Below are 13,724 nucleotides of genomic sequence, written 5' to 3' on the forward strand. Positions count from 1 at the left end.
TTTTCAAAATTTTACAACAAACGTAAAACAAGTACAAACACAAACAAATACAAACAAATACAAAAAAGTACAAACGTATATTACTAGTGTATATGTCGTGGCCATATCGTATCGTACCTTATATTATATCCAAACGACAATCAAAAACTTTCATCCTCATTTCGATAACATAAACATTTTTGACACCAGATTTTCATCGCGTCAGTCTGACAGCTCGGACCATCAGCTGGCTATTTACCTACCTAAATAAATACCATAAAGTTGGTGCACACTGTAGTTTAGGCGTATAAATAAGCATACTGGCATTTGGAATATCATCTGTTTATTGAATTATTAGGTAATATTATTAGCATTAGCGTGGATTCTCAAGTACTAGTGACTTTGTCTAGAAAGGTACATACAAGTATATTTCGTAAGCACATCGCATAGTGTAGTGATGTCAGCTGTTTCTAAATTTCTTGCACCATTTCTGCAATCTGAGATCAATTCACATGATTTTGCTAATAAGAACTAGTAGGTACTGTGTGTAGGTGACAAATGTCAATATTCACTTTTAATGAATTTTGAAACTTATTTCTATTCATTGTAAGATCGTCAATTAGGATTGCATGTGGTTTTTCAAGGTTTTCATAGTGTTGTTGTTGATAATTTGAGACATTTTCGTGTGGGTTGATTTTTATGGTTGAAATGCTCAGTACTATTTGGAAATGTTATAGTAGCCGTGTATTTGTGCATTATCATAAAAAATGAAGTTGTCTATATTTCGTATTTATTTGTTTGTTAGAAAATGTGCAAGAAATACTTTTTTCTGATTATTAAAAAAACGACTCTTCAATAATTTTGAAAGTATCTTGAATTGAATAGAGTTAAGTTTTACCTATTATGTTATAAAATATATCAGCTTGTTATCACATAAATTTCTTTAAAACCTCAATTAGCGTTTTATTTTAAATCTAAGACGCAATTATGACCCTTATTTACAAGTGGACGTTTTATTGATCATTGTCTCCCTAAATAGAGCAAGTTTCATCAAAATCAGTTTATAGTTCAGGATACATCGCCCATTTTTGAAAGTGACTACTATCAAGCTAATTTTCCGTTTGTAGCTTTATTTTGATGAGACACCGAATAATTTCGTGCACGAAAGTCTCGATTGTGGTAGCTAACAGAGATAACAAGGATAAAATTTTTTGATTTGATGGTTCTCAAATATTTATTACTAACTGAATTTTTTTTTGTTCAATCTCAAGATAATTACCTAAATTATTCGAAAAAATATATTTTGTCCTACAAAATCTATGGTTGGTTCAAAGAGTCCCCCTTTCCAAAGTGTATCGATAACGAGGTCATCATAAATGATTACTAACAAGCTGATTTTTTTGTTTTCACTTAATTAATGTTTATATAATTCAACAGACATAATATTGTCCTACAAATTGCGTAATAAATATTTGAGAACCATCAAATCAAAAAATTTTATCCTTGTTATCTCTGTTAGCTACCACAATCGAGAGTTTCGTGCACGAAATTATTCGGTGTCTCATCAAAATAAAGCTACAAACGGAAAATCAGCTTGATAGTAGTCACTTGCAAAAATGGGCGATGTATCCTGAACTATTAGTAGTTATAAGCTTTTCGCCTCAAATTAAGTAGGTATTTAGTTATTTTTTACAATACTCCGAGTGATTAAATGAAATTTTTAATAATTTTTAAGTTAGAAGTTATTTCAATCATGAAATTAACATGTGTGGTTTCAACATTTTCAATTAACATTTTCAATGAACATAAGTAAATATTATTTTCTTTACAATAACAAAACTACAAATTTATTACATGGTAACAAATAAATTACAAGAAAGTTGATTGAATTTGTTTCAAAACATCTTTGTAACAGATAAAAAAAATACTTTTTAGAACTTGCTATGGGAAAAATTAAAAAATAATACGCAAACTTATCACAATAAAAAATTTATTATCTATATAACATAACATCGACTCGACAGTATATTACAAAATAATATGATATACATATGCAGCTATCCAATGAGCCAGAAAATTGAATTTTAATTTCCTTTTCACGCTAAAATAACCTTCCTAAGCAGATAACTTACAAAATAAAATGTATTCTCGTTTTAACGTACATTATTCTATGAATATGGATTTTATTAAAATTCAATTTCCACTTATATTATCTTTTTACGCCTGCTCTATGACATTACATTTTTTTTGTAAAAAGCTTATTTTAAACAAAACTAAATATCTATTTGTCTCGCTCTTGCATATGCAATAACGTTAAGAGTGAAAGAGATAACAATAGGTTAATGACAATAATGAAGCAGTGAGAATTGCACATTTTATATTTTTTAAATTAAGAATCGGGATAGACAATTGAAATTTTTCACAGATACTTAAAGTATTTATCTATTGCCTATAATCTTAATAATATAAAGTATAAAATCAAAGTTAAGCAACGGTTAGCACGGTCATTAATTGAATGGGTAACCATATTTTTGCATTTGCTCCTTAGCTTATTTACACAGAAGTCTTAATGTCACGAGCCTCGCATGTGATACAATTTTTTTGTAATTTAAACATTCTAGCTAAAAATCTTAGCACTAATAACCTAACAATGAGAGTGAAAAATTAAATTAAGGGCTGATTTTTCAATCCTCGGTTGAAACTTATTCGTCGAATAACGTATTAAACTAAGGGCTGATTTTTCAATCCTTGGTTAAAACTTATTCGTCGAATAATGTATAAAACTACCATTTTAAAAACGTATTCTAATTGCCCGTATTTGACAGTTTACGTGACATTTTAATATTATCGTGTAATACTATATTGGACGGATAAGTTTTATCCAAGCATTGAAAAATCGGCCCTTAGAGCCATCGCGCACGAGCAACTTTGTCTCCGCAACTATTTAGTCTCTCCCATCAATTGTATGGGGATTTGCGTCGCTACGTGCGCGCACTTTCATACTAGCCCATAGGTGGGAGAGACAAAATAGTTGCGGAGACAAAGTTGCTCGTGGGCGTGACATTTTCGTGACATTTTAATGTTATCGTGTATACTATAATGGACGGGTAAGTTTAAACCAATGATTGAAAAATCGTCCCTAAATAAATTAATGAATTAAATCGTAAAGTAGGCAAGAAAATAAAAGCACATACATACCGATCGTAATATATGTTATTATGTATACTCTCGCAAGATATTAACACAAAATTTGCATGTCTGTATCTGTAGCACTCGAAAACATCATAAATCTAAGCGAATTAAAAAAAAAAAACATTTAAAATTCCTACCAAAATCCCCCATTAAAAGTGAAATCTATAATATAAAAACGAATACCAAAATGTGTTGGTAAGCGCATAACTTTAGAACAACTGAACCAATTTCTTTAATTATTTTTTTTATTATATTCCTTGAAGTACGAGGATGGTTCTTATGTAGAGAAAACGTGAATATGTACCACGGGCGAAGCCGGGCGGACCGCTAGTTAAAAAATATATTTAACTCATAACTGTCACAGAAACGTTCAACAAACATAAAACATTGCGGACCAGCCAACTATATTTATTGATATATAATTATGTATGTATGCTTGTCATAGAGCAGGCGTGTGTGTGTGTGTTTATGTGTGAGATGATCACATGAAGTCATCGAAATCGTCGTCAAAGTTTCCATACGCATCGTACTGGTTGAGATGGGCCTGGAATAGAAATATTATATTAATAACAAGCATTATTATTAACAACATAATAATATATTTATTATCATCTTTCTCAACACCTGTATGTATATTATTGTTATACATAGTATAAAGCAAAGTCGCTGTCGCTGTCTGTCCGTCCCAATATATGGTAAAATCTTTAAAAATATGAAAAACTAGCTAATAAAATATAATATAACATACATTTATAACATATTCTTGTCTCTAAGAGCTAGCGCGCAAGAGCAACTTTTGTCTCCGCAACTATTTTGTCTCTCCCATCAACTCTATGGGCTAGTAAGAAAGTGCGCGCACGTAGCGACGCAACTCCCCATAGAGTTGATGGGAGAGACAAAATAGTTGCGGAGACAAAAGTTGCTCTTGCGCGCTAGCTCTTAATTTTAATTGGTGTAATAACATTAAATCCTACTAAAATATTATAAACACGAAATTTTGTAAGGATGGCTTTATGTTATTCTTACACGTGACAACTACTGAACCCATTTCATTGAAATTTGATATGTAGGTAGCTGAAGTCTCAGAATAAGACTTGGGCTATTTTTATGCGGAAAATCCCACAGGAACGGGAACTATGCGGGTTTTTCCTTGAAAACGCGCGGAGGAAATGTAGTATTACAATAAATACATAATTATTAAAATATACTCACATTATCTCCTTCAACTTTTAATTTCGCCTTGCCCTTGCCTTTGTTGGGCTTCTTTGACTTATCGTTCTTCTCAGCTTTCTGCTTCTCAATGTATAGATTGTCTACTGTCATTTTTATCCTTTTTATGTCTGCCGAGGCCACTGTAATGTGAATTATGCATTAAAAAAAATTTATTAATGAGTTTTCTAATTAAACTAGGTATATTGATTAAATAGACTTGATCCAAGTTTTAGGAGTACATATTACTTTGATGTAAATCAAAAAGGGAAATTTATTTTTGTACAATCCAATTTTTTTAAATTTGGTTATTATGTTTAATTTTCAAGAAAAAAAGCAAATACCACCAAATACTAGAGAGAAGCAAACTCATTGTTTTACATTTAAGTCTAAATTTCATCATCTATATTCTATACTATACTATAATATTATAAAGCTGAAGAGTTCGTTTGTTTGAATGCACTAATCTCAGGAACTAATGGTCCGATTTGAAAAATTATTTCGGTGTTAGATAGCCCATTTATTGAGGAAGGCTATAATAGGATATGGAACAGGAGCGGAGCAATGCGGTTGAATCCTTGGAGCACAGCTAGTAGTTGTATAAATTTGTGTATTTCTGTCTCGTCTCCGTGTGATTTCCAATAATGAAAAATAAATAAAAAACTAGTTTTTAATACTTTTTTTTCCCACATTGCTCCTTTGCTATTGGCCTTAGCGTTTATTATTGGATCCTATGGCTTTCCCTGATGGGCTTTCTAAACACAATTTTTTTTAAATGAATCAATCAAACAACCCTAAAAAAATACAAGAACAACAAAATAATACAAACTTTGAACAACAATATTCTTGACGAGGTCGTCCACAAAGGCCGGGAACTCGTCCTTCGCCTTGTAATAGTTGATCTTTTTGCAGAGCAGCTCGCAGAAGTCGGCAAACTCCGCCTTGTTGGTCGGGTGGAAGCTGTCCAGCTTGCCGCCGCCTACGTCTGATACGCCTGAAAGTTAAAAAAAAATATGGTAAATTATTATTATATTTACTAGCTGTGCTCCGCTCATGTTGGTCTTAGCGTGATGATATATAGCCTATAGCCTTCCCGCTTCCGCGATAAATGGGCTATCTAATACCTAAATAATTTTTCAAATCGGACCAGTAGTTCCCGAGATTAGCGCGTTCAAACAAACAAACTCTTCAGCTTTATAGTGTTAGTATAGATATGTTTAAGTGTCATAGTTATCAATCTCTATAATATATAAAAATGAATCCTAGTTTCCCGATTTGCGCTTAAACAATAACAATTGAGTAATCGTAACGCTACTTGAACTTCATGGGCTTGGCAATTTGTGCAAAATCAAGCATTTCTTTAATTCGTGTATAACTCTGATGGACATTTTAAAGGATTTTAACACTTTAAAGTTTCATCCAAATTTATCCAGCAGTTTTTTCCTGCAAGAGTAACAAACATATGTATAAAAACTTTAAGGCTGGTTGCAGAGCTTGACCGACCATCAGTGCGTACCGTCGGTCCTGACGATATGCATCAACAATGTGTATGACTATGACACTAATACGCATGACAATACGGGTGCGTATGGTCGGTCTAGCTATGAACGGTTTTATGAATTTCCATACATATGACAAGCGCGACTGACGTACGCACTGATGGTCGGTCAAGCTCTGCAACCAGCCTTAATCTATATAATATCAACATATTTAAAAAAAAAAACCTACCAAATGTTTCCATAGCGAGCCGTAGATCGGACTCCTCCTGCAACCTCTGTCGGCGTAGCTTTTCAGCCAGCTTTTCTTCCGGCGTCATTTCTTCTTCCTTCTCGGCGGCCAAACGCTCTGCCTTCTCGCGCTCGAGACGCTGCAAACGTTTCAAATTCAATGTTACTAAATTACTTCTCGTTAACTACCACTTTAAGGGTTACTCTTGTTTGATACGCTTAAGTGTAGTTTGAGTGTTAACTAACTACTTGGTTACTACTATTACTACTAAATGTTTATAATATGCTTGATTAAATATTGTCGAAGGTTAAGCGCTCCGCCTTCTCGCGTTTGAGACACTTCAAATGTTTTAATGTTAACTAAGGCTGGTTGCAGAGCTTGACCGACCATTAGTTCGTAGCGTCGGTCCTGATGATACGCATCAACAATGTGTATGAATATGACACTAATACGCATGACAATACGCGTGCGTATGGTCGGTCTAGCTATGAACAGTTTTATTTACTTCTTCACTTCTGCTACTTGTTTAAGTAGATTTGGCGTCCAAGCACTTCCCCTTCTCGTGTTCGAGAAGCTGCAAATGTTTGAATGTTACTATTTGTTTTCTTCTTTCTTACTCTTCAAATCTTTATATTTATAAAGCATTTGAATGCCATAAAACCAAAAATATCAAATTCAGAGTTTTATTTACCAACCTAATGCACTTTCTAATTAGTGATAGTTACGTATATCAATGATAAATACATAACAAATTATCATTTATAAATAATAAACAATTTACAAATGAACATGATGTGTAAAGGTTGCTCGTTATTATTTAAGATTTGATTAAATAAGTGCTTTGATATTATAGGACAGACAAAATCATATGGTGGATCACAGTCTGCAGTTGCAGTTACTACAACTTACAACGTAAAAATCGAAAATGTTTTTATATTTGATTTTAAACTAAACATGTAATGCTTTGGGGTAAAACCTGTTAATTACTTGTTATTATGAAATGAAATAATAAATAATTAAATAAATAAATAAACTTACTAGATAAACATTTAGTAAACTGTAGGTCTTAATAATAATCCTTAATTATTTATATTGTACTCATAACAGACTTATTGCATGCACGATGTGGATATAAATATCAGTTCTTAATTTTAAACCATAATATCTCTAGAAAGAAAAATCTATAATTTTATAAATAATGTGAAATTGAACTGTGAAATTTAACATTTTACTAGTATTTATTAGTCAATATTTCTTATCCATGTTGTAAAATAAATGGAAGTAAGTAATATGGGTATAAAATATTGATCCATTGCGTTGTACTTGTGTAATAATTATTGTAACATATTTTGATAAGAATATTATGCAAAAGGTGTGAAACACATGTAATAATAATGAATTACAGAAAGTCATTAACATATTATTGAATTTATTTATTGAGAATTAAATTTAAAATTATCAAATATTTTCTTCAATAATTAAGCAGAGGAAAAAGTACCTAATACAGGATTAATTAGGATTTGGAAAAAAATATGTACACTTAGTTCATATTTCGTAACAGCAGTATGTTTATCAATTAAATATTAATGTGCTAGAACCTTCAATAGAACTTGTTTTAAAATGTTAAATAATGCTGAAGGCAAACACCTGCGTAAGTTTATGAATAAGGATTAAAATAATAACAAGAAATTGAATATTGGGTGCACCTTATGCTATACTTTTCGTTCTTATGCTTCTTTACGTTTCTTATCAAAAAACAAAAGGTCATTATTTACGATAAGGATCAATACATACCTCTTTCTCAGCTATTTTATCTTGGATTTTCTTTTTAGGCTTTGCGGCTGGTGGTGGCACATCTTTTTTCTCCTCATCTTTTTTTTCTTCTTCCTCGTCCTCCCAACTTTCCTATTAAAATAAGCTGACGTCAACACATACGCAATCAATTGAGGTTATGTGTAAAACTTTGAGAAATATAATTTGGCTCAGAATATAAATTCAATGCAAGTAAAGCACAATTTGGCAGCTCATTTCGTTACCTTGACGTTTTCTTCTTCGTCCTCACCCTCCCATCTATTGGAAGTTGCCAACGTGGTCGGAAGTTTGGGCTCAAAATTATCTGCGTCTGCAAAAAACATTACATACATAACACTTCCACTTTATAAATAATACGGTTACCCTAATGTGAAATGATACACACCCCACGATACGTCCATGATTACGGACTTTTTTAGCACCGCACAATTTTGCTTGCTTTTCACGTGAAAGACAAAATCAGACAGGCAACTTGCGCCTCACTCACAAGATGTCTCCCGAATCGACTTGTTTCCTTGCGACAATAATTCTCAAGCGAATTTCGTCAAACGATCGAAAGTTTTCTGCAATGTACACGACCGGATTGAGAAACGACAGGAAAATGACATAATTTCGAATAATTCTCAACAGTGTTACTATCAATATTTGTTATCCAAAAATATGACTCCATCGCAAACGATAATTTCCGAATCACTAAAATTTTCAATATGGCGGTTTGACAGGACTTTTCTATGACTTTCTCAGAATGTTACCTTACTAAAAAAACACCTTAATATGGGTAAATAATTTATATATTTTGATTATAAAAAAAAATACTTAAAGAAAAATACTTGAGCATGTGTATTATAATAATTATTGATGATTTCACATTTAATTTAAATACATAATTGATATTGTCATTTAATGTCACAATGCCTGCCATCTTCTGGTTTTGAACGCTTATTAGGTAGGTACAAGAAGCTTATATCTTATACACTATAAGCTTCTTGGGTAGGTACTTCGTTTTACCCGAGGTTTTACCAAAGTACAGCTTCGGATGAAGATAATAAGATGGCGCTGTTTTAATTATTATTATAGCAAAGTTGTTTAATATAATATACCTAATATTGAAATATTTTTTTACAATTACTTTTGCTATCTACCAAAAATAATTGTTTGTTAAAATTATATTAATACTAAATAGAAAATTACTAATAAATATTATGGTCATGCTTCATGATGTTCATGACCATGTGGAATTATTGTAAAAAATTTAACATTCGATAATAATTATAGTCTTTCCTCATACTACCAATATAAAATTACAAAAAAAACATGACAAAGAAGAAGCAAGAATTATTCATAGACATAAATAATGAAAAGGAATTTAATTACATTCTTGATCATAATTTGGATACTATTGTATGTAAGTACCTACCTAGTATCTTCTTATAGCACCACCGACCACGTACATAACACTTGAAATAAAATTTCAGAATAAACTTTAATTTCGCAGTATATTTTATATGTACTTGATTTTATATAAATAGTTATTACCCTTTAAAAGAGGTTTGAAAAAGAGTTATTAATAATAATAATATTATGTATAACATAACTGTGTGTATAACATATTGATGGCATAATATTGTATCTATCCTATTGTATCTATCTATCTATCTATTAATAAAAAAATAACATTTTTTTTATCTATCTATCTACTTAAAACTACATTCCAAATTTGAAAATTTCATTTAAACAGGCTTAGGTATGCATGCGATAGTTTTTTTTTAAATGAACGTTGAATATCTAACATAAAATTCAAAAACAGAATAAAGAAGGGAAATTTTTCATGTATGTAAAGGTGCAGAGGTATTTTGTTCATTTAGCGGTCCCTGTACGGCCCTTGATCGTGTCTTTGTGCGTATTAAATTAGATTGGAGCGACGGAAAAATGGTGTTATTAAGGGTTCGTATTTAAATATTATCTAATGTTACTTTAAATATTATATGAATAGGTATAATTTTATGACATACTAGCTTTCCACCCGCGGCATCGCCCGCGCAGTCAAAGAAAAACCCGCATAGTTCCCGTTCCCGTGGGATTTCCGGGATAAAACCTATCCTATGTCCCGGGGTAAAAAGTAGCCTATGTCCTTTCTCGGGTATCAAAATATCTCTTTACCAAATTTCATGCAAATTGGTTCAGTAGTTTAGGCGTGATTGAGTAACAGACAGACAGACAGAGTTACTTTCGCATTTTTAATATGTATTAGTAATTAGTAGGTAGGTATGGATTATGCAACCAAACAGACTTTTATGTTATTCCTACCTACCTATAGATTAGATTGTGAGGGGCCTATCGTCATCAAAAATCTATTTGAAATCGGAAACCTAGTGGAATATAAATAAATAAATAACTGGTGTTTTTATATTTACAGGTGCTAGCGGATGAAATAGAATCGCTAAGTAGGTTTTGGAATCAAAGCGAACCTATATTCTTGTTTATTTTGGTGAGATTTTTTGTCTATTTTTATTTAATTATTTACACAATCTTACTAATATTATGAATGCGAAAGTTTGTGAGGATGGTTGGATGATTGGATGGATGTTTGTTACTCTTCCACGTAAATACTAAACCGATTGCAATGAAATTTGGTTTGTAGCTGAAGACCCAGAATAAGGCTACTTTTATCCCGGATATCCCACAGGGACGAGAACTAAGTTTCTTTGAAAACGCGGGCAAAGCCGCGAGCCTAGATATATACCTATTACATAATATAAGGGTTCATAGTTCATACCTACTTAGGTTCATATTTTATTTAGTTAATTTAGTTATAGGTACTAGCGTTTAGCTACTATTATGTACTCTGTGGTTATACTATAGGATAAAAGTGATATTATGGAAAAGTAATTTTTTATACATTAATAATAAATAATTGTGTAGTTTTTATCTGGGGGCACGGTAGTGCCCCCGCCAAGACTAGCCAAAGAAGAAAGCGAAGCGCACGGGCACTACCTATCTTTTCTCGAAGCGCTTCGACGTTTTTTTGAACCCTCATAACTTGGGTTTGGATTATGCTAGATCAACAAAATTTTCGGGATATATTGTCAATAGCGGACTTATTGAACACATTAAGTTTTAATTACATTAGCTTTTATATTTCAGATTTTATTTATATCTAAAAAACGCTAATTTCGTCACTGACTCACTGATGATCATCAAAATTCTTAAGGTATTTCCTAATGTCCTAGAAAGCTGAAATTTTGTATACGTAAGCTAGTATTAGCACACAAACAACAAAAAATTATAAAACTTGTAACTTTCATCCCCCAACCCCTTAAACTAGGGGATGGGAGTTTGTATGAGACCTGTAATTTTAAATTAAATTTTGATGACGCTAGAGGTCTAATATAATAATCTAAAACTTGGTTCCCCTAGATATATATATGTATAGGTACTCCTTGTTAAAAAAAATATTTAAAAATTTAATCGACATATATCGAGACATATACTTCAGATCAGATCATATGAATAGAAGTGTTGCGAACGTCTCCTGCCTCTTACGTCCACACAGTAGCTAAAAATAAAAAAAAAATTAAGAATAAGAAAAAATAAGAGAGTGGGCTATAAAAAAAGGCGTCTCTGATGTGCAAGAAATACACCCCAAAAAAAGAAGAAAAAAATATAAAAATTTTTTGTTACAAACAACTTACAAAAAGAAATGAAATCCCACCAAAAACATTTTCATGTAAAATGTTGCCAACCCGAGCCCATATGAGTCGATACATATCAAACTCCGGTAAGTCCACAACCCGCCAAAATTGAGATAACAATGGCGCCAATTTTGAATTGTAAAACTAAACCAGTCTGTACTTTTCAAAGTTAGGTAAGTCAATCGTATCTCTATTAAAATAAGGTTTAAAGTAAATGTTTTTTTTCAAACTCCGGTATGTCCGTCGACAGTAGTTTATCAAACTCAGGTTTCGACCAATCACAGCGCAGTATGGCACTAAAATGGCTGCCATTTCTCTCAATTTTGTTGAAGCTAATACGTGTGACCAATGCTTATAAATCGTTTTAATTGATAAATGATGGAAGAAAACAGTTTTACTATAGAGGTGGTGGTTCTAGACAAAGCAAGGAAAAAAACAACACCAAAAGCTAAAACAGACAAGGCTCAGAAAACAGCTAAAAGATAAATGAAACTAGACGCACAGCACACGCACAGTAGTTATTCCCAGCCATGAAGCCCAGGGCCGTACTGAGATTTTTTCAACCGTTATGATTTATTGACCCCTCTCTTTGCCCAGCAGTGAGATGATAAAGGTTAATAATAATGATATCCCAACCGTGCAGTCAGTCACCCCGCAGGGCACCTTGTGGCGAGGTGTTGGGGAGTAGCGACCCCGCGGGAACCGAGCGCTCCCGGGGGAGGTCCCTGTCCTCACCTCTGGGCTGTCCCGGTGGCAGTTCGGAGTGAACAATGACGAGGTTCAGGATCCCCCACCTCTGGCTTGCCTTTGTTGGCCGTCCAGAGTGGAGACGCTAGAGCTATATGCTCGGGGGTGGAAGTGTCTAATGGCGTAATAGCGGGGAAACCCGCTCCGGGCCCGCGGGCTCGCGATGGTGAAACCGGTGCCGCACCTCTCTACACCCCCAGCCGTTCAGCTGATGTTGCCCCCTTGTTGCCATTATCGGTAACCTTTTTGGGAGCCCATCGACCGAACTGGCGAGTCACCGTCTGCCATAATTTTCAATTTTTAATATTGAAAAGGCAGACGTCCATAGCCCCCATAGACCTAATATACCAGTCCATCTAACACCCCCTTCCATAACCCAGTTTTATTCATTTCCATTTTTCTGCAATAGTCCTACATTGGCCGCGGACTGCCCAGGGCTGTATCTCTATAGTGCAGCCATGGGCAGGCTGCGGCTGGTGTCCCACAACACATTAAATTCTCTAAAGGGCCTCTGCGTGTTGGACCTGTGTCCCCACGTAAGCCTTCCAAAGGACCGGGTATCATCCTTACGGCGATACCCGTGTATTATGGAGAGAGACATAATAATAATTTGTATCTTTTAATTTACATATTTTATTTTAATGTCCAATATTTACAACGCGACGAACTATCTACCCATTTCCACCACCTCAGTACGTCCCAAAACTGAGTTCTATCAAATCCCTGTAAGTCCATTAGAGATTTTTCAAATTCCTGTAAGTCCAAGACGATGTTTTTCAAAACCCGGTAAGTTTTGCTGGTACATATCAAACGCCTGTATGTCCAGATTTAAATCTAATTTTGTGGCATAATCATCAAGTAATACATTTATTTTTCTTCGTAAAAATAATTCTAATGTATTATATTATATCCGTCATAAATTATAAAGGTCCAAACATATTGTTTTTTTAAGTTATTAAAAATACCTCGATTCCCACATTTCTGTTAGAATGGACTTACCGGAATTTGATATGTATCGACTCATATGACTCGCACTGTCAAAAAGTTATCAGATCTAATGTAGAGCCAAGCTTCTAAACACTACACGCCCTAACTCTACAAGGCCTAACTTCACAAACTCTACACCTTAGTCAAAATATGTGGCTGACCGACGACCGACACAGACACCGACACAGACACAGACACCGACACAGACACCGACACAGACACAGACACAGACACAGACACAGACACCGACACAGACACAGACACCGACACCGACACAGACACAGACACCGACACAGACACCAACACAGACACAGACACAGACACAGACACAGACACAGACACAGAGAGAGATACAGACACAGACACAGACACAGACAC

The 13,724-nt window shown here is 33.6% G+C and overlaps 2 protein-coding genes across 2 annotated transcripts in view; one reads left to right on the plus strand and one right to left on the minus strand.

The window, feature by feature from the left end:
• Positions 1–2,992: 2,992 nt before the first annotated feature.
• Positions 2,993–8,624, minus strand: LOC123698944 (eukaryotic translation initiation factor 3 subunit J). Its single transcript, XM_045645778.1, has 7 exons — positions 8,306–8,624; positions 8,145–8,230; positions 7,903–8,013; positions 6,109–6,247; positions 5,210–5,374; positions 4,384–4,523; positions 2,993–3,715 (listed from the first exon to the last, which is right to left on the minus strand). The coding sequence occupies exons 1-7, from the start codon at positions 8,319–8,321 to the stop codon at positions 3,653–3,655; spliced, it is 720 nt and encodes a 239-aa protein (XP_045501734.1). The 5' UTR covers positions 8,322–8,624; the 3' UTR covers positions 2,993–3,652.
• Positions 8,625–9,234: 610 nt separating this feature from the next.
• The window catches only part of LOC123699274, a 38,379-nt gene continuing 33,889 nt past the window's right edge, over positions 9,235–13,724 (plus strand). The window contains exons 1-3 of the mRNA XM_045646197.1: positions 9,235–9,325; positions 9,761–9,864; positions 10,337–10,408. Of these exons, the coding sequence (XP_045502153.1) occupies positions 9,235–9,325; positions 9,761–9,864; positions 10,337–10,408 (267 nt within the window). The remainder of the gene's footprint in view (positions 9,326–9,760; positions 9,865–10,336; positions 10,409–13,724) is intronic.

The sequence above is a fragment of the Colias croceus genome, chromosome 17, assembly GCF_905220415.1.
Source record: "Colias croceus chromosome 17, ilColCroc2.1".
NCBI lineage: Eukaryota > Metazoa > Arthropoda > Insecta > Lepidoptera > Pieridae > Colias > Colias croceus.

Coding starts and splice junctions, on each gene's coding strand:
- LOC123698944 (XM_045645778.1), bottom strand. Junction 8,014..8,144: donor ACGAAGAAGAAAACGTCAAG/GTAACGAAATGA, acceptor TTATTTTAATAG/GAAAGTTGGGAGGACGAGGA. Junction 3,716..4,383: donor TAAAAGTTGAAGGAGATAAT/GTGAGTATATTT, acceptor TTTCTATTCCAG/GCCCATCTCAACCAGTACGA.